Source organism: Sardina pilchardus, chromosome 3 (assembly GCF_963854185.1).
Source record: "Sardina pilchardus chromosome 3, fSarPil1.1, whole genome shotgun sequence".
Taxonomy (NCBI): domain Eukaryota; kingdom Metazoa; phylum Chordata; class Actinopteri; order Clupeiformes; family Clupeidae; genus Sardina; species Sardina pilchardus.
Window position 1 is genome coordinate 21,822,847 of NC_084996.1, and position 20,422 is coordinate 21,843,268.

The 20,422-nt window shown below is 43.4% G+C and overlaps 3 protein-coding genes across 7 annotated transcripts in view; 1 reads left to right on the plus strand and 2 right to left on the minus strand.

Moving 5' to 3' along the window:
* kpnb1 (karyopherin (importin) beta 1) overlaps positions 1-2,756 on the minus strand; it is a 30,721-nt gene extending 27,965 nt beyond the window's left edge. For 2 of the 3 annotated variants that reach the window (XM_062532417.1, XM_062532415.1), the window contains exons 1-2: positions 2,427-2,755; positions 1,224-1,282 (exon numbers count right to left, since the gene is read on the minus strand). In XM_062532417.1, coding sequence (XP_062388401.1) covers positions 1,224-1,282; positions 2,427-2,466 — 99 coding nt within the window. In that variant the 5' untranslated portion in view covers positions 2,467-2,755. Of the gene's footprint in view, positions 1-1,223; positions 1,283-2,426 lie in introns of all 3 variants that reach the window. The other variant, XM_062532416.1, reaches the window with a different exon arrangement.
* A 1,764-nt stretch (positions 2,757-4,520) lies between these two features.
* ube2m (ubiquitin conjugating enzyme E2 M) lies at positions 4,521-10,074 on the minus strand. The gene is made up of 6 exons (XM_062532418.1): positions 9,754-10,074; positions 8,185-8,279; positions 8,036-8,074; positions 7,571-7,674; positions 6,907-6,970; positions 4,521-5,135 (listed from the first exon to the last, which is right to left on the minus strand). Exons 1-6 carry the CDS (start codon positions 9,866-9,868, stop codon positions 4,995-4,997), a joined length of 558 nt encoding a protein of 185 aa, XP_062388402.1. The 5' UTR covers positions 9,869-10,074; the 3' UTR covers positions 4,521-4,994.
* An 834-nt stretch (positions 10,075-10,908) lies between these two features.
* The window catches only part of zgc:158376 (uncharacterized protein LOC100101643 homolog), a 34,046-nt gene continuing 24,532 nt past the window's right edge, over positions 10,909-20,422 (plus strand). For 2 of the 3 annotated variants that reach the window (XM_062532419.1, XM_062532420.1), the window contains exons 1-2: positions 10,909-11,544; positions 15,420-15,598. In XM_062532419.1, coding sequence (XP_062388403.1) covers positions 11,508-11,544; positions 15,420-15,598 — 216 coding nt within the window. In that variant the 5' untranslated portion in view covers positions 10,909-11,507. Of the gene's footprint in view, positions 11,545-15,409; positions 15,599-20,422 lie in introns of all 3 variants that reach the window. The other variant, XM_062532421.1, reaches the window with a different exon arrangement.

The following is a 20,422-nucleotide window of genomic DNA, read 5'->3' on the forward strand; positions in this document are numbered from 1 at the left end:
AGATCATTCTCGAACTTCCACACAAGAGAGCAGGTCTATCATTACCCCAATGTCCCCGAGCTAAAAGGTAGGAGGCATCTAATTGTCTGCCCCTCTTGGCTGTGCACTTCCTGTGCCAGTGGCTGTGACAATGTCCTGTTTGAGTAAATGTGAAACCAATGTGTGTGTGTGTGTGTACCCATAACCTCATATTGCTCCGCCCCTCCGGAAAAAAATTAACCAAACACTGTCATCAAAACATGTGACGATTATAGTTGATGATGGTCAGTGACCTGTAATTCACTTCACTGTCAACAGCAGACAACGCTGGCCCATAGCATCCAGAAAAATCAGCTAAATTTGAGGTTACTAATATAGACAAGGCATACTTCACTTGATTGAAGTGGTCTAACTGATTACAGAGCACGAGTTGAGGACTATGGAGGGTTCAGCCAGGGTCAATGGGGTTTCTGGGGTGTGCCCTTTTGAAGTGACTCCAATCTTCCCAGGAAACAGCACCGGTTAATGTTGGTAGTCACAACTCAAGCACACAATATGATCGATTATGTTCACCATCACCAATGGGGTTAAATTAACTAAGGTGTGGGCAACTATGACGACACCACAGCAGCTCGTTTGTCTATAGACAGCATTTTTTGCAAACAAACCACCACTTTATCGTTTATGGTTAACTTGGTCTACGAAGAAGATTTTGACCACCAATGATGTTAACACCCACATGGTATGCAGACAACGAAAACTTGACTGTATACGTTAACGTCTGAACCTGTCTGTGTGGGATTTCTGAAGAAGATCCTCCATTCCACTGACAGTCCGCTGCATACAAAAAATCGACGTATTCTCACAAATTCCTCCAAGAAATCCTCTGCGATATACTGCCTGCGCCTGACTGGTCATGCACGTATATGTCGATCCTGGTTATGCACGTTTCTGTAAGCTCATATCGGGATGACGTCTAGCAAGATCACGGTGGGAGACAGCAATATGGGTGTAGCTGGCTATCGTGGGCCGCTAACGCAAGCTCTTCATTCATTCCAGGCAGCCGCGGTGTGACGCTGCCAGAATGTAGTGGGGGCAGCAGAAAGGGCCGTGACACAGACGCCGGCTGCTTCCGACCGGTCCCACCAATGCTTTTCTGGCGCCAGAGTTCGATAGATGTGACCAGTCAGCCGAATAAACATCACAGATAAGGCTGAATGGAAAAAAAATAGCTTCTCACTTACCAGATTTTCAATTGCCGCCTGCTCCAGAAACTTCTGTGCCGCTTCCAGTTCATTCCGATCTGCGAAATATTTGAGTGAACATGTTAACGTTACCCTCTAAAAGCGCCCGCAAGCAATCATCACATATTAGCTAGTAACGTATTCTAGCTGAATGCATGGCTACACGACATTGCTGCTATGGAATTCCATGCTGGCTAACGTTACACGCTAGCTCGAGGTCGCTTGCGTTTACCTGTACCAAGTACAAATTTGCTTTAGTGAAAATTAGCTTTATCGATTCAGCCAGCTAACGTTACAATCCACTCTCCCATAGTTAATAAGAAACATGTGCGAGTTATATTCTAAAGTTAAATATGAAGACAAGGTTCTTAACTTTTCTTACCACTACCAATAACCAAGAAGCGCGCAACCACGCTAACTTTGCGTAATAGATAGCTAGTCAGCTAGGAGTTAGCGCTCTTGATGATGCTATACCTTAATGCCCGACAAGCAATGTGAGAATTAGCCGGCTAAGAGAGCTAGACTGAACTCAACGACTCAAAAGTCTGGAGGTTAATGGGCAGCTCGATATGGCATTAAATCGGTTAAAACTCCAGATAAGAATTATCAAATGATATAATGTACGTGCCCAAATAATAGACCAATGTCTGCTCCCAGTATGGTGGCCTATTCAAAATGTTCCCACCGCCTTAAGTTCATGCTTGTCAGCAAGCTAACGAGTGGCGAAGTAACATCAAGTTATCCTAGCTGCCTAGCCATCCTGGCTAGCGGCGTTAGCCTTCAAAGCCAGCTTGGTCGAGCATACCTAGCTAACCAGTGCCATCAAACCACAAACAGCACAGCCGGCAAACATTCTTTATTTGATGCCACTTTATCGTAAGTGAAAATTGTGTCCATTGCCTTAATGGTGATAATAATGCCATTACTTATTAGTTCACATGGACGTGATCCATCCACGGACAACAAGTTCGCCAACAAACGTGTTTCTCCAGCTAGCATGCACACCCCGATGCCGCATCCGCTAAATGAACAGGCCTGAATGTTAGCCGCCTTGCTAACGAGACATTCCCCTCCCTCTTTTTGAATTACAACTTTTTGTACGTGAACAAAATTAACCACAATTATGACAAGTTACTAACGCCTCACACCCACACCCCACATGTAGATGATGCCAAAGTCAAGTAAAAGGTGTCGTATAATTACCTGGAGATACAGTTTTTTCGAGGATTGTTATCAGCTCCATTCTGTCCCAGCCACTCTTCACAGAAGTAGTCGCTAGCTGGCTAGTTAGATTGCCGCGCACAACTCAAACCGGATTATATTTCTTCAGTGTTCAACCGATGTGCCAAAAAGTAAGCAACGCTAAGCAGTGCCAAGAGAGGAAACAACACAAACGCCCAATATTCCACAGCTGTTGGGTTACACTGCCGATGCACTATTTTTAATTGCTTAAGGTAAAAGGTCTCTAAGCAGCAATGCTGCTTGTTCTCATCCTGTGTTGTCGGGAGGGAAAGGGCCGCGCGCTAGACTCCCGCGGAAGGATATCACGCGCCGTCGCAGTAGCAGATAAAACCTCCTCCCCTTGTGCGCGCCCCCGCGCTTATGGACTAGTTCACAGGCCATATGGAGTACAGGGCAGGTTACAGGTGTAACAATGACGTTGTCAAAGCAGGTGATTTATTGCTGAAATTGTCCAAGACACGAACGTTTGAATGATTTTGATGAAGTGGCCCACTTGACTTGAGTATTTTGTTGGCTAGAACATTTTCACACACACCCCCTTACTTCACTAGTCTTGTGTGTTTTCCCCATCCAAGTTTAATTGATCAGTGGTTGCACCAGTGCAGAAAACTAGTGATAATACAGAAACCAAAACAGGAAAATGTCAAATTATATTTTCTCAGATTTGATATATTCTAGCTGTTACACTTTGTAATTCCCAGATAATGTTTTTTGGCAGCTAGCCGGCTTCATACACCCAAACATTGGCTATCACATTTCCAAACACATTAGAGTAGGCTAATGTTTCTATGTAATTTACAGGTAGATATTTGAATTAATCTCCCATCATCACTTAAAATTACTTTTTTTTTTTTTCAATGTGATGACTTCAGTTGAAACAGATACCTTGTACACTGTAAATATATTAAACAAGTTGCAGGCTTTTTATCCATCAAATCAGTCTTCAGTTGGTTGATGCCAGTCACACGGTCATGTACATGCGACACAAGGTAATCTGACAAGGTGGCTCTCAGCAGAAGAGAATCTTCTATCCCTGCTCCTCAGAACCATGGGCCTTTGATCTCTGACTGATCTCTTTAAATCACAAATTTCAAATCACTCATGTTAATTCAACAGAGCTCACCCACCCTCAGGTGCCTGATCGTTCACATTCACAAGTGGCTGATTTTTTCAGTGGGGGAATAACTTTGCCCATACCTAGGACTAACCTCATTTGGAAACACCACCTTTGTTTAAAAAAACAATGGGCTAAAGTTAGCCTCAGTCCTCCTCACATTTCCCTAGATTGCTGTGCGTACATAATTAAACATGATGTACATGTTTTTGCCCAAACTTTAAGGTCACTTTAAAAAAAACACTTTATTGAACTACTTATATATGAGGTCACTTGGATTGATCTTACCATAATTATAAGCATTCAAGTCCATATTTTATTTAACATAATTCATATTGCAGTCATTGTGAACAGCTGGGATTTCAATATACACAATAGAATTGTAACATTTTAAGCCCCTCCCCCCACCCTCCCCACCCTTAAGCCCACTCATATCAGTGGAAATCCAATGGGTTTCCCATATCAACCCCACCCGACCCTACCCCCCCCTCCCACCCCCCACCCCAAAAAGGAAAACAAAACAAAACAAAAAAAGGTCTCCCAATCCCACCACAGCCTTCTCTTATCCTTTCCACTAGCTTCGAGTCAGTTGGTAAGTGAGTGTTTGTCTGATGAAATCAACTGGTGTGTTGGTTTTGTCATCGGCATGTTTCTGCACGCATCTAGATGTAGCCCCCTCTTCACTCTAGTTGTTGTGGTGGTGGTGGTGGTGGAGTACGTCTTGTACTGCTTTGTAAAAAAGCATCTCAAGAGAGGGGAAGGAACCAGAGTGTACATGAATGTGTGAGTGTTTGTGTGTCTGTGTACAATATCAGTAGGATTCCGTCTCATTGGAAATCCCATGATCCTGGTGTCCAGAGATGCTCCACAAGGTTTCGTGGTTTCATGGTAAACAATATAAGCAATTTAGCCTGTGTGTGGCCTTTTCTTTTGGAGGGGGGGGGGGGGGGGGGGGGGCAAGAGTCTGACTATCTATTTCTATATATTTTTAAGATCAAATCTTTAAGGTCAAATCTTGCTTAAAAAAATGGAAGGAAATAATAATAATAATAATAATAAAAAAAGACTGGGCACCAACGTAGTGGCATATACCGCTTCTGGATTCTCCAAGCGACGACAATCACTGACTGTTCAGACTTGCTTCTCAAAAAACAAATCACACCCTTATCCTCAAAAAAAAAACTCTCACACTCATTGCCCACTGACAGCATCTACCATAACCACCATACCACAATCACAATCCTCCAATTAGCATCTTCCAATCCCCAATCCCTCTTCCCTCACCCCCCACCCCATCCCGCCCCAAAATCTCTCCAGTCTGCGTGTCAGTCAGTGTCTCAGCTCGTGTAAACGGTAAATGCGTCTCGGGATGAAAGCGGCCGGCTGGCGTGGGGGGAAACAGGGCGGGGGCGAGACTATTTCAGACACCGCTCAAAGTAGGTGGCGCCCACGTAGCCGCCCCTCAGCGATCTCTGGACGTTCTGCTCGAAGAGCCGTCGGTTTGTCTGCAGGACTTCAGCTGCCTCTTTGTTTAGGGGGTCTTCTGGGTTTGGCTCCTGTGGGAATAAAAGGGTTGGCGTGTACAGAATGACTAACTTTGTATAACAATGTACAATCATGTGCAAATATTCTTCTGGGAAAAAAAACAATGTCAAAATCAATCCACAATCCATTTCAGGACAGGTAAGCTTCAGGGTGCCAATGTAAGACGATGAATGTGTTTTACACATTGACAGAACACTGTCTGCTGAAATAACCTTCATAGGTTCATTAAGTGTGCATTACTGGAATTTAAATCATATTTTCAGTGCAATTTCTCGGGGCATCGCTGCCTAACTACAATTCCACAGCTTACAATAACTCTCCTGGGAGAATAGATGCTTCCTACTGCACATTTAGTGCAGCAGTTAGGAGTTGTAATTGACTAGCAAGGCAGCCAACTACAGGCATAGAAAAAACTATGTAATAGACTTGAGTTGCCATTAATAAAAATGGCTAGCATGCAATTCTTGTTATATAACTTAAAGTTACTCATAGTTTATATACAACTTTTGTTGATATAGTTTGTACTGTGTTGTGAAAGCTTTTATGACCTTTCCCATACCACAAACCAACACAGTACATAACCTATGCGGCTAGTGCAAGTGACCTGATCATACACCAACTATAACAAATCTCAATATTATACCAAACTAGTTGCCCTATAAACATATCTCAAACGGTGACAAATTACTACTTACTGTTGCTGTAAGTATTGGCAGATGACTTAGACCAGTGGTTCTCAAACTTTTTCTGACTAAGGCACACCAAAGGTCAAACCAACACACCAAAGCACACCGACTTATGGTTCCTCACATAATGTTGCAGTATGTCACACACATGATGCGATAGCGATAGGTATATGATCACATGATGTTGTTGACTGAGCTTTTTAAGTAAGACACTGTGTCATTTCTGCATTTTAAAATAGTCCTATAGCCTATTTCATGATGTATTGGCATTGGGTTCCTCAAAATTCCACTGCACACTGGTTGAGAACCACTGACCTAGACACCTAGAAGGTGACATGAGCATCTGTGATTCATGTGAACCCTCAGTTTTGTTATCAAAATATCCTAACATAAATCTCCTCACATGATTGTTCCTCGGTTTCCTCCTACAGCTTGCTGGGTGACAATTCAAGATGAATTAGAGAACTTGTACCCCGTAGAATTATGGGGTTCAAACTGTATTCAGAGGAGTTCTGAGATATTGAGCTTCAAAGTTTTAGAATACCATAGAGTTTTATTGATAAGTGGAACACACCTCTTTAGATGTAATGTCCAAAAATGCATATGACACAGTGCAAAAAAACACCTAACTCCTGAACTTGACACAGAATAGGAATGTCAATAATTCAATTTTTATAAAAATGTGACGAACTATCTAGTAAATATACCTGCATGCTAGCAAAGTGTGAAACATCTGTGGACCACTAGACACAGGATTTTTATCATTCATGACCGTGAGATTAAACAAGAGAATTGATTCATATTTAAATCGCATCCTTTTCTGCAGGCCTACACTGTAAAATTCCAGGATATTGATTTCAAGAAAGCAAACTTGACCACAAAACTCTAACTCTAAGCCTGAGTCTAACTTCACATGATGGCATGACCAAAAGCTTCTGCATTGGTCTTTGTACTCGGCACAAAGTTGAATGTAATCTAAATCTGATTTTATCTGAACTTGTATATGGTAATAAATGTACTGTGCATAAATGCAATATGCAGGTCAATTTAGTGTCTACTATTGTACAAATAAATTAATATAAAAATGTACACTCACTAGAAACAGATACTGTAGTCCGTAAATAATGGAGTTTATTGTCAACACCGGCTTCCAGTCCTCTCTGCAAGAAGAGACAGATGTTAACAAAATGCTTTACCAATTTGTTGCATGCAGCAAAAAGGCTATAAAATGAAAGCCTACACTTGACTGTAGCATATAAATGTAAATGCAAAGCTGGTTTGAGGGACTTTTCCCCAAGTGAAAGACTTTCACTCTGCTTCTAAAATCTATACTTAACAGTATAACTAAAAACCATGAGACAAGCAATTTTCTGGCACTAATAATGACTTTCTAAACAGCTCCCCGTCAGACAGAGATCTATGTTTTATTTTTGATAACTTTGAAGTTACCAGCACAGTACTCTGAAAAAGCATGAATGCAGGCTGGACAGAATGACCAGTGAGTGCTTTCTGAACCAGCCTTTTACTGGTGCAGTGACAACCTGCAGCCAAACCACACCCTTTTGAAGAAGCTGTTCAAGCAAAGAGCTCAGGTGACACCATCTCATCTCTTGGTACTTGCACTTGGCAGATGCTTTGAAAGCAATTAAAAGCAATTTAGCTCTGTGAGGGGTTTGTCTAATGTTCTACCTCTTGCTACTACCTACACAGTGCGTATGCATTGCCTATACAGTGTATGAGGAGTTTGAGCTTTTACATACCTCAAAATATTTAGACAGACATTTCCTTCCAGGTCAATGTTGGGATGATACACCATGGTTTCACATTTGACCTTTGGGGGATCATGTGGGTAGCCCTGTCCTACCTGTGCATCGGAATCATGAGAAGAACAATGAACAAAACAAACACACTAAATGCATACCTCAAATGCTGTATCTGACAACATTTGTACATATTAGCAGAATGACGGGTAGAGTAAAACTTATTACTGGTGTATGACCTTAAAGGAGAATTCCAGCTATGAACATGGGAGCTCATCAACATGCCTCCAGAGTGTACAGACAGTACTCAGTGACCAAGAAACAGAGATCTGTGTGAAAAATCACTGGAATTCTCCTTTAAGGTTGAAGAGCAAACATGTAAATGCTATTTCTACTCCCTAAAAAGAACATTGGTTAATAGTGTTTCTTGTCATTTTGAAGATAAAGGAGTAGTTATTTACTCACCTTAAAGCTGAAAACAAACTTCCCCCCTTTGTAAAATCCCTAAACAAGAAAGACAGAAGACATAAAATATAGACCATATAGACCATAAATCAGAAACAACAAAATTGAAATAAAAATCGATTGTTATTATATTGACATGACATGAATACCTCATCTGGTGAGATGATAAGTTTGAAGTTCAGCAGATCATCCTGGTCTGGGAAGACAATCTCACATGTCTTTGGTAGGTTCAGCTCATTGATGTCTGTGTTGAGGAGGGAGACAAAAACACAAAAGAACAACATGTTTTTTTTTACTGTTCAAATGCTTTGAACATCTTTGTCACAGGCCTGTGTTCTACCTATGTTTGATGTTTGTATGAAAATCTAACATTTCATGTTCATGAAATAAACTCAATTCAATATTTCATAAGTTAGAAAAAGTGGAAGACTACCTTCTTACATCACTATAAACATGTTTGTGTCATGATCTTGTCACATCAAAGTATGTGTGTACTTAGTGAATCTGTCAGTGTACATGTAAAGCAAGCACAGCTTTTTGGTGTCCACTGTGGCAAACTGCTTGCTTGACTGCACTTAAGAAATTAACTACTCAAAACTACTTGCATGTCATCATTACCATCTAAAACATAATGGAAACCATTAGTCAATGATAACCAAGTGAAATGGAGCAAGGTAGTATGTGTTATGTGTGTAAGTTCGTTCAAGTTGTCAGAAGTAAGAGTGAGATGTTGTTTTCATCTCTGACAGACACAAATTAAGATCTCTGACTATTCATATCAGTGTATCAAACAAAACGATTTGATTTCTGTGGGCAATAAATCACACAGCAGTAGCTAGGCCCATATTTTGTAATGTCGTGCCCATATGCAACCTGTCAAATCATAACGGCGCCCGAAGTAAAATAAGTTTTAAAATCTTACCTTTAATGGAAACTTCTGCCAACAACCTGCCTACAGCTACCCATATCAAGTATAAACCTGGCCTGCAAGCACTCGTTGAAAACATGATATGAAGCAACTGAGCTAACCAGCTAGCTACAAGAACCAGCTCGGTCATTTTCACGTAGTTGGCATGGCAAAGCACACAGTAACTTACACGACGTTTCAATGTGTCATAAGTGCACCTATTACTTATTTCAATAGACCAGGCAATTTTATATCAAACTCTAATGTTGGATTAAGCTGTGGGCTAGCAGGTACACCCTGACCATTTTGCTAGCTTGTGCTTGCTGACTTGGTGGTTAGTTTTCCTCTAAACGCAGTTTCATCATAGTGTCGTTACTACAAAGCTAGGCAGGCTAGCACACTAAGTAACTATTTCAGTGGTATAAAATAGTCGGTTAGACATCCAAGATGACTGTCTATGACCCCGTCTGGTAACAAAGAATTATAATTGTCAATCATGGCAAATGATGACAAGGGTGTCACCATTTTTAGGCAGAGTCAGACCAACTCTGCGAGAAATTGTGGTTAGCCATCTCCAACAAGATCTGTTTTGTTTTCATGGAGGTGGCTAGAGGTTAGCTAGCTAGCAGTCCAAAATAACGTTTGTGTTCACAACCAGACATGTACAAATTTGATATAACCCAAAAATGACCATAATCATTTATGTATAGCGGTACACATATGATGTTGTTTTGATAAAGCGACTACTGATGTTTGTTAAGTGGTAAGCTAGGTGTATAGCTAGCTAACGTTAGCTAGCTGACTAGCCTACCTTTCTGTATTCGAAGCTGGGCCGCGCTTGCTTTTTTACCCCCGGCTCCTGTTCTATTTCCTCCAGCAGATTCCTCGTCTTTCTTCTGCTGTTTTAAGGAGAAGAGCTTAATCATCTTAATCTTCAGTGATTTAGTAATTTAGGGTTAACGTGTCAATCCTTATGGCTGGATGGTTCTCGTCTAAAATGTAGAGGGAGCGAATTCACTCAGTGTAGCACCGTAATGCTGGGAGCCGGTGCGTCTCAACTATGGTATCGGAAGACTAGCCAAATGTAGCCTAGCAAGGTGGCACTGCTTGAGACAGTGCGAGGCCGAAGCAGTGAGAGGGAAAGAGGAGGGAGCTCTGCACTGTTTTCAAATCACACTTCTTCATCTACCTGGATACTTGCTTCAATTGGCTTAGTTATCCTCAAATCAGTGTTAGCTATGCCATGGATATCAAGTCGTCAGTACAGCAAATACAGTGAATGGGATTAAAAATACTTTTTGGGCTACAGTATGAGAATTTAGGTCATTTTCTGCTGTTTCGTTTATTCCTCTTCGCTGTTGGAATGATAGAGCTATAATTAAAATAGCAATGGCCTTACATATTAGTGCGTATTTATGGACACTATACAGCATAATGCATGTAGACATTCTACAGGCTGCCATTAACTTATGGTACTGTCAACCATGCACATGCATACCATTCAAAACTACTGATGCACTGTAATAGAAATCAGTGCTGTCGTGTTATCGAGGCGCATAAACGCATCCGCCAAATTAATAATAATAATAATAATAAAAAAACTGCCACATTAACTCTAATCATGCAACACTGAGAAATTACATTCAAATAGGAAAATATGTGGTTGTAAATGTGCAGTCTTTAGATCCGTGAATTGGAATGGCTAGATTTAAAATGTTGTTCTGTAGATTCGTATTCCTATCGCTATGAAATGTTATGCCCTTATTGTACAGGTGAAATCCACCACGACAGAAAAAATGATATCATCTGGTTCTGAAACTTCTTCTACCAATGACTAGAACTACATAACCCAGAATGCCAGAATATACTATTGACGACTCAAAGGGGAGGGGCAACCATATTTTTTTCTTCCCATATTTTATTTACCATATTTATTTATTTATTTCATTTTTTCCAAGGCAAAATGGAGAACGATGGCGTCTTATGTGTTAGCAAGAGCGTATGGGCGATTAAACATGTTTCTATATGAAGTAATAAGCTATTCGTAATGCTAATGAAAAATAACTAGACAAGAACCACACAATAGAATAGGAGAACAATAGCCACGCTCATCCGTCAGTTCAGTTTTCTGTTTCATTTACCGTTTCAGTGAGAATTGCAACGAACCCGCAGTAGACACTAATGCTATATCAAGAGGGTGTTTTGCGATGCGTTTTTAAAATCATGTGTAATTTGTAATGCAATTAAGACCCGGGGCATGCTGTTACACGCGTAAACTGAAACAGAGCATAGACAACATTTAATGAAACAAAAATCGCCGGACTAGAAATATATTGTTATCTAGCCATTTTGACAATCGATACATCTGCCCAACCTAGTAACCTAGCTGGAAGGAGTAGCTAGCTTGCTTTGCTAGCTATTCTTGTATCAACATGGAACGCATGTGAACGTGCCACACGCGAACCCAGAAACGGCAAGAAAAGGCTGCAGGAGAAGGAAACAAGGAAGCGATCCGTGAATATAGCTAGATCTATCAAAGCTAAGTGTTAGCAAATATTATTTCTAATGCGCGACCAAGGAGTATGCGACTCGTCAGTAAGAGGTTAGTAATATCAATACTTGGCAACTGGAATAATTTTCTGCTGTGTTTCATTTTAGCAAGCTAGCGGGCAATAGCCACTCAACTGCTGTTTAGCTATCGCTAGCTAACTAGTTAGCTACTCCGCTAACTATATTGTTTTATGAAGATGCTGAGCAACAGTATATTGTGGAAGAGGAGAAGCATGTTGCAGAGAAAGCATTGGGAACACAGAGATAGGACGTCTGGGTGATTGGGTATTTTCTAGGTTGTTCAACTGTAGCGTGGTTCACTTTGCATGTTTTCAGTCACAACAATTGTTAGCTTATGTTAGCTGTCCAGTTTGTTGTAGTAGCCCTCCTGCTACAACAACCATTCAATTTGCTAGCTACGCATCATTGTGTTGACCAGTTAGCCAGTTAGCTAGCTAGCCAGTGCAATTTTGCGCTACAGGCCAGGATATTGCCAAATATGTTATGCAACTAATTATCTGAAGTGTTTCGGCGTTGTTATTAAGGTATTTTTCTCTCTGGCAAACGACCGCCCCTATGTCATTGGTACACTTGTACCATCTACCCACCTCAAAATCAGTGCCCCCCCCCCCCTAAGGAGTGTAACACTATTTTGAGTAATTAGCTGGCTAACTAGCCATGTTGCCTGGTCATCTTGGGTCGCCAAACGCTGGAGTTAAAATCACGCTGTCTTGTCTGATAAATGTGTGTTGATAGTTGAATATATATGCTGAAAACGAGTCCAAAGAGTACAGCTAATTTTGAAGCGTGTGAGGAACACACCCAGCAATCGTTGTAGGTTAATTAGAGAAATGTCTTCTCATAGGGAGCTGGCTGTCTGTTCCTGAAGATATTTCAGGCATTCTTGAAGTGTGTTGTTGTTGTTATCTGTCAGTTTAGTGTTCGCGTATTTCTCTCTCTGCGTTACCCTATTTGTAGTTTGTTGGGTTAGTAGTGCTAGCTTTGCACCCCAAATAAGATTCCACAGATGCGGTCACTGGTCATCCTTAGTTAACCCCTTGTCTGATACTCCTGCCCTGTAATACTGTGGCCCTGGACCTATCTGCATCAGTAGCCACTGGTTTTTGATGTCTGATGCATTTGAGGTAGGTCCGACCTCTACAGCTCTGTTGTCATCACAAATCCACATCGGCTTATATTTTGCCATCTGGGGGAGATTGAGTATCAGAAGCAGAACAGCCTCTTTACTGTGTGCTCGTAGAATTGATTGTTATGGCCTCTATGGCCCTTGTCCACTCCTGACGGATGCCAAGACCACTTTGGTTCTCGCGCTTGTCAGGGCACCTGGCCCAGTCTGCAAAAAACTTTAAGTGATCTGCATCACTCCTGTACTCTGTAAATGGCCAAAGCATCTTTCCTTACTCCCGCTGGCAGATGCTAGACACTTGTGGCTCCCTCTGGAACCGATTATTATGTTTTTGTCCCCCCCCCCCCTCCCTTTTCTCTTTAAAGTGTCCCAGTCACATTGGTGAGGCATCTGTGCTGTGTGGAGAGAGGGAGCATGACTCAACGCCCAGCCAGAACAAGGCTGCTGGTCATTTATGGGCTGAGTATCCTCTCTGGACTCTCCTCAGCTGTAGGATAAGGGCCATATATTATTCACCGAAGTGATATCAGTGATCTCAGTGCTTCTGTGCTTCAGTGCAACGACCCATGTGCACACAGGCCCCAGTGTGTGGTGAGGTGAGGTGTGGCAGGTCCTGAGACGCCTTTGGCACCCTGTGGGCACTGCTTGTGCTCACGCGTACAGTGACACAACTCTGATGCCTTAGTCAGAGCAGAGAGCACAGGCTGACTCAGAGGGGAGAGGCACAGGATGATCTGGGATGAAACAGTAGCAGGAAGCTATCATTCTAGAAGTATGTAGTGTGTGTGTGTGTGTGTGTGTGACAGAGAGGATAGCAAGGGCAGAGGGGGAGCAAGAGAAGGGAAGGGATTGATGAAAAGAGGTACCGGTAGGTTTTGTGGCGGAGGATCAGCTCTTAGATCTATAATAAGTGTGACCGATTCTCTGACACCTGGATCTTTCCTGTCCTGCATCACCCTCGGGATGGGCTCAGCTTCCCTCTACAGTAACCCATCTGAACACACTGTGCTGCAGTCATTCCTGCCAAGCTGAGCTGAACGCTCTCCCTGAAGGGACTGATTAAAGAGAAATCGGTCTTAAACTGGGAAGGGTATCCATGATCTTTCTGTTGAACAAACAAATGAAAATAAAACAGAAAGGCCCACTGCGCTGCATGTTTTGAACTTCCCAACTGTCAGTGTCGGGCCACTCCTCTCCTAAGTATGCATGTGTGATAAGATAGTTACATAAAGAGAGAGGTGTAGTGAAACAGTGCAGAAATGGAAAGCCCCTTTCTCCTGAGATGCAGCAGAAGCAGCAGCAGTGTGTGTGTGTGTGTGTGTGTGTGTGTGTGTGTGTGTGTGTGTGTGTGTGTGTGTGTGTATGTGAGTGAGAGAGGGAGAGAGGGAGAGAGTTGGGAGAGTCATCTTCACTGTAGTACACACCACATTCACTTCTTTCTCAGCTCCTCACACAGTGACATTGCACAACCTGCCCCCACCCCTCCCGTCTGATCAAGACAGTTTTGAGTTCCTCAATCTCAAGCACTCGCATGTAGGAAGTGGTGTTTGTGATCTGATGTGCTGAGGTGAATAAGACCGCACTCAGCATTTTCAGAAGGAGCAGGCCCTGGCCTGACCCCTCCCACTATGATCTGACACCGCGGTGTAACCTGGTAACCACTCAGTACGAGTAGTGTGTCTGCAGGTCAATGGGTGGGTGACCGGTTCCTCACAGGAAGTGACCTCAGTGACAGCGAGATGAGTGCTGTTGAAAAATGGCGAGATTCTGGGCGAAAAAAGTGAGCTGTTTGTAAGGATTTGTTGACAATTATGCAACGAGCTCAGGGCTTGTCACAAGGGGTTTGGCTTAAGGCATAAATCATTGTGTGTGTGTTTATGGTGGGTGTGTGTTTTTAATGGAAAACTTGTGTGTTTGGAGGTATTTCTCTGAGTCGAACACAGTCAAACTGTCCAGGGAACCCAAGGTCGAGAAAAAGGTGTGAGAGATTGGCTGCACAGGTGTAAACGTGTGTGTGTGTGTGTGACCTGGAGTTCGCTGTACTGTCATTAGCCTCTCCAGGGGGTGTTTGTTTAAAAATGTCTCTTCCAGCTTGTGTTTTGTGTGTCCTTCCTCTTCCAGGTGTCTAGTAAGCAATGGATTAGTCGGTTCACATTGATCTAAGCTATTGTGGGACCGCTGTTATGAGTCTGTGTTGTTCATGGTTATGATATTGTGTGTGTAAAGAACCTTCTAACATTTTGCTCTTTTGTTCTCCCCTTCCTCTTGATATTTTTCTCTCTCTCTCTCTCTCTCTCTCTTCTTTGTCCCTCTCTCATGTTCTCTCACTATCACGGCTTACTTTAACGCACACCCCTGCTCACCACGCTTCAAATCTTATTCCTGCATACATACATACTTCTTCTCCTCTATGTCTCCATCTCATTCCCACTCTCTTCCCATCCCTCTATCTCTCTCTCCCACATTCTCATTCTCTCGTCTACCTCATCCTCATTCCTTCTGTCCTCTGTCCATCCTGATTTCTCTCTTTCTTTCTTTCTCTCTCCTTCTCCCCCCCTCCTTGTTATCCTCTCTCTCCTCCATGCCTCCTCTTCTCTCCACCCTTTTTGTTTTTCCTTCCCCCCCATCCCTTCTCTTCCTTTCTCTCAATTCTTTCCACTCCCCTCATCACCCATTCTCTCTCTTCATCCCCTCTCTCTCTCTCTCTCTCTCTCCCTCTCTCTCTCTCTCTCTCTCTCTCTGCCCCTGTGCGCGTGTGGCTCTGGAGCAGTTGACTGCAGAGGGGATGTCGGGCAGTAAGGCTTTGGGCGGAGGGGCTCGGCGCCGGCGCACTCGATGCCGCCGTTGCCAGGCCTGCCAGCGCACAGAGTGCGGCGAGTGCCACTTCTGCAAGGACATGAAGAAGTTCGGCGGCCCCGGCAGGATGAAGCAGTCCTGCCTGCTGCGGCAATGCACGGCGGTACGTGCACACACACACACACGCACACACACACACACACACATACACACACACACAGGATCAAACACACACACACACGTAGGCTCACAGGTCCATTCACATGTGCATGCATTGCACAAACACAAACAGACGAAGAAACAGACACACCCATACTGTATGTCAGGAAATATACAACCGTACAGAATCATCAGTGACTCACACTGCTGTAAGTCATAAAAGGTAGAGATGTGGCCAAAGCATCCTGCATGCACACTTCTACAAGCTCATGGTGTGATCACCTGCTAGTGAGAGCTCTTGATGATGCACACACCACACACACATGAACATTACCACATAGTGGTGTAACGGCACACAAAACTCACACTTCAGTTTGTCTTTCGATTTCTGAACCAGCACTCCTCGACTATCTTCTAAGTGTATTTCTTATCAAACAGTCCATAGTCACTCACTTTCTACTCGCTTCCTGTCGTGTAGCTCCAGAGATCTTTTGCAAAGCGAAGAGCAGCTGCATTGTCCCTATATGGATATAATGAGACGGATACAATATTGGTTGTGAAATTCTTTGTTTTAGCAGTGTGGGATGTAGTGCAGATGTATTACCATCGAATTCAGAGTTCAAACACGCCTTCCAGCTCCACAAGGATTACAGTCAAATATTCTTTCGTCTTTGGTGTTCTGAGTGTAAAAACCCCTTGAGACATTTTTCTCAAAGCAGATTTACTAGTTGGTTAACCATTACAGCAACGATAAGAAAGGTCAGGTCTCGTTGGAACAGAGGGTTTTACAGAACCTCTCCAGTTCAGGATAGGCACAGACTCATATCTTCTGTTTATTTAAAAAGATGTGATATCCTGACGTTACGTCACGGCTGCAATAAACGCTGTTATTGAGTCTGCTCCTGTCCCCAATTTTAAGACAGTGCTGTAGCACTACTGTAGGCAATCCATCTCGGATGTCTCCGCAATTAAATCTCCTCACAAAGCCATTAGTCACTTATCAGGCCAGAGTTATTTGTTTTTGTGCAGTGTTGTTATTATCCAATATTATAAGATAATATCCCTTGACTCTAAGGAAATTCTGAAGCCATAGTTTTCCGTCTCCCCGCAGAACATGGTGTGTATCCCTTATCGTGTCAGGTGTCAAAATGGCTGTCAGGACAGTGTATGAAGATATCAAAGGCTAAAGGTGAATGCCCTCCAACATAACAAGAGGCTAAATAATCAGGCATGTTGGCATAGAGGAATAGCCCTACTGAGAAAGTTCTACCTGGAATGTGGAATGCACTGGAAGTCCACCACGTGGGAAGTTAGTGATGCATTGTTTCGCAACTTCAGTGCAGCATTGTCTTGACATTCCAAACACTTATATTAAGTAGAGAATAGATTAAGCTTTTAGCAGTATTATTTTCCATGTTTTCCACTTGGAGTGGGGCTAGTAGCATAACTGTAGCATTGCACAGAAGGCCTGTTTAAAAAGATCAAGCCCACATTTCCCAAGGTTGCCTTCCTCCAGCGTTGAGTGCGGGAGGTTGGTTAGTCAGCTTGTTTTACCTGTTGCACAAACCTTTGTCATGCCACATGAGCGATGTGAGAAAAGGGTGTTTCCACACAGTGGACTGGCATGCCTTGACCTGCTTCTCCGCAACAACAACACAAACTGCAGCGGCAGAGAGAGCAGTCAGTCAGCCAGAGGTGCTGTGAACTCCGATATTCAGACACGTTTCTGTTCTGCCCAACAACACGGTTCTGTTCTCCGCAACAACAATACAGACAGCAGCAGCAGAGAGAGCAGTCAGTGAGTCCGAGGTTCTGTGAACCAGACGCTGGTTCAGTTCTGATCCACCACTGCGCCAAACTGGATCCAGGATCTCTCTCTCTCTCTCTCTCTCTCTCTCTCTCTCTCTCTCTCTCTCTCTCTCTCTCTCTCTCTCTCTCTCTCTCTAAACCTTTTAAGTCAGGAGGATAAGGTCCAGGTTAGTTTGCCTTGAGATGGGAGAAGTACGGATTTCAATGTTGGACTTCCTGCTTTCAATGATGTAAAAATCATCATTTTACATCATTGAAAGCAGAAAGTCCTGTTCATGGGTTTCATTGAAATCCGTATTTCTCCCATCTCAAGGCAAACTGAGGGAATGATGCACGACCATTCAAAAACATGACTGGTTTTCTAAAGATACAAAGCTTAAAGCTAATCGGTGAAGTGTCCCTTTAAGCATCCTTCATGCTGAGATGCCATGCTGCAGGATGGTGCTGAGGCAAGGCCTGGGCAGGGAGCACGGCTAATGGTGCTAACTCAGAGAGACAGGCTGAGTCTGGGAGTGAACGTGAGTGAGATAAGCTGCCTGATGATCTGTGCGGGCTGGGAACAGGGTCACCACTGGTCCCTTTATGTCCTGTCATTGTCTGTCTGCCATGTTTTTTTTTTTTTAATTTTGTGATAGTCTGGTCAGGAACTGGGTCATGGCTGTGTTCATGACTAGCTGGTGTCTAGGAGATAATCGAGGCAAAATTAGATCCTAACGTGCAGTAATGGTTTTCATTATTTCGTCATTTTGACTAATTTGACCATCTGATTTTACCCACGCTTAAAGTAGTGATGTTTGCAGTCCGTTAACACATTTCAAACGGAAACAGACAGATGGAAAAAACAGAAGAATTGAGGCACTCCTGTTTAGTATAAAAAGCCTTTAACCAAAAATGGCTTCATGCCAACGCGTTTCAACACTATGCTTCTCATCAGGGCATCGCCCAGGGAAACAGGCGGATGTTGAAGGGTCTTAGGGCAAATCGGACAGACCGACTGACACATCAAGCAGGCACAAGGAGTTCAGTAGCATTGGACAGGGTGGATTTATTGTCAGGCAACATCCCAGACCTCTAAGTGGTTGAAATTAGTCAACTCTGTGAGCGGTTGAGTTAGGAGAAGGGATACGCATGGCACGGCTTTCCTTCAGAGAAATGTAATTGAACAGATCAAGCTGGGATTTCACCTCTGGGGTAGTTTAGTACTTTCCACTTCATTGATTCCAGAGAGAGACAGAGACAGAGAGAGAGAGATGGAATTAGAATGAGAGAGAAAGAGAGAGCGGGAGAGAGAGGGGGGAATAGAACTGGCAGCAGGAGAATTGCAAATGTCATGGTGACACAGCAGGTTGCGTAAGGTTACACTAACCATGAGAGTGAGTGGATTTGCACTCATTGGGAAGTCTGTTGAGATGAGTAGTTCACACAGGCTGTAGTGATGATGGATTGAAATAAGGATAATATCACTGCTACTACTTCTAATAACAACAGTGATGTTGCTCATTTTACATACATGCACATGCATGATTGCATCTGTTACTCTCGGAAAAATAATAATTATGATTATTATATCATAATTGCAATAACTGCAGCTGCGAGAAATGATGTGGGAATTCTGTTTCATTAGAAATGGTGCTCTTGAAGCTGGTGTGCTGAGAGATTGTGTTTTGAGAGTTACCGTTACCGAAAGGAAGCCTGTGTTGTGCTGGTGATTAATAGATGATAGCCCTCGCCAAGATATGCAACAGAACAGAACAGCACAAAACAACAGAACAGAACGGAACTGAACGGAACAGACATTCTCTCCGCAGCAGCTTAGACAGAGGCGTGTGCCACAGGAAGAAAGGGGGAGCAAAAGAGCAAGAAATGCCTCCGGTTTGTTTAGCAGTGACTGTAGCGCAGCCATTTGTTCTGGGCCTTATTGCTTAGGTTGGGCTGTCATCACTAATAGCGCCACCACCACCAGCGGCCTGAGATTGAGGCTGAGCCCAGAGATTGAGATTGAGGCTGAGCCCAGAGATTGAGATTGAGGCTGAGCCCAGAGATTGAGGCTGAGCCCAGAGATTGAGGCTGAGCCCTGAGATTGAGGCTGAGATTGCGGCTGAGCCCAGAGATTGAGGCTGAGCCCAGAGATTGAGGCTGAGCCCTGAGATTGAGGCTGAGATTGAGGCTGAGCCCAGAGATTGAGGCTGAGCCCTGAGATTGAGGCTGAGATTGAGGCTGAGCCCAGAGATTGAGGCTGAGCCCTGAGATTGAGGCTGAGATTGAGGCTGAGCCCAGAGATTGAGGTTGAGCCCAGAGGTGAGGTGAGGCTGAGCCCTGAGATTGAGGCTGAGCCCTGAGATTGAGGCTGAGCCCTGAGATTGAGGCTGAGCCCTGAGATTGAGGCTGAGTCCAGAGATTGAGGCTGAGCCCAGAGGTGAGGTGAGGCTGAGCCCAGAGATTGAGGCTGAGATTGAGGCTGTGAAATGGTGCAGTGGAAGGAGACCTGACTCTACGGAGATGGCTCTCTCTCTCTCTTTGTCTCTGTCTCTCTCTCTCTCTCTCTGTTTCTGTCTCTGTGTGTGTCTCTATCTCTGTCTCGCTCCTTCTGTCTCTCTCTCTGTCTCTGCTCACTGCTCCTCAAAGATGACGAGTCCATCATGAGTCCATCACATCCGTCACAAAGAGCTGGTGCATCATCATCAGCCTTGGTTGTACACACGACTGTAATAGTCTCTTTCATACTCTCTTCCCTCTTTTATGCTCTCTTTCTCTCTCTTTCTCTCTCTCTCTCGCTGTCTTTCTCTGTTCCTCTCTTTCTTTCAGGGTTATTTCGGGAGATTCAGCTTTAGCTGGTTTTCATATTCTGCCTTTTGATGTTTCTACAGTGTTTGCACGATGCAGACATAATTAGGTCTCCAAATGTAATAATAACTCGCAGATGCATAAACATGCTCGCCATCATTATTTTATTTGTACAGTTGGCCTGAAAGGCTCCATTTCACATCCTAGATTTGGTGGTAAGAACATAACATAGCCC

Coding starts and splice junctions, on each gene's coding strand:
- ube2m (XM_062532418.1), bottom strand. CDS start 9,868: ATGATTAAGCTCTTCTCCTTAAAACAGCAGAAGAAAGACGAGGAATCT. Junction 8,280..9,753: donor CCAGCTTCGAATACAGAAAG/GTAGGCTAGTCA, acceptor TCCTCAACACAG/ACATCAATGAGCTGAACCTA. Junction 7,675..8,035: donor AGTTTGTTTTCAGCTTTAAG/GTGAGTAAATAA, acceptor TCCGATGCACAG/GTAGGACAGGGCTACCCACA.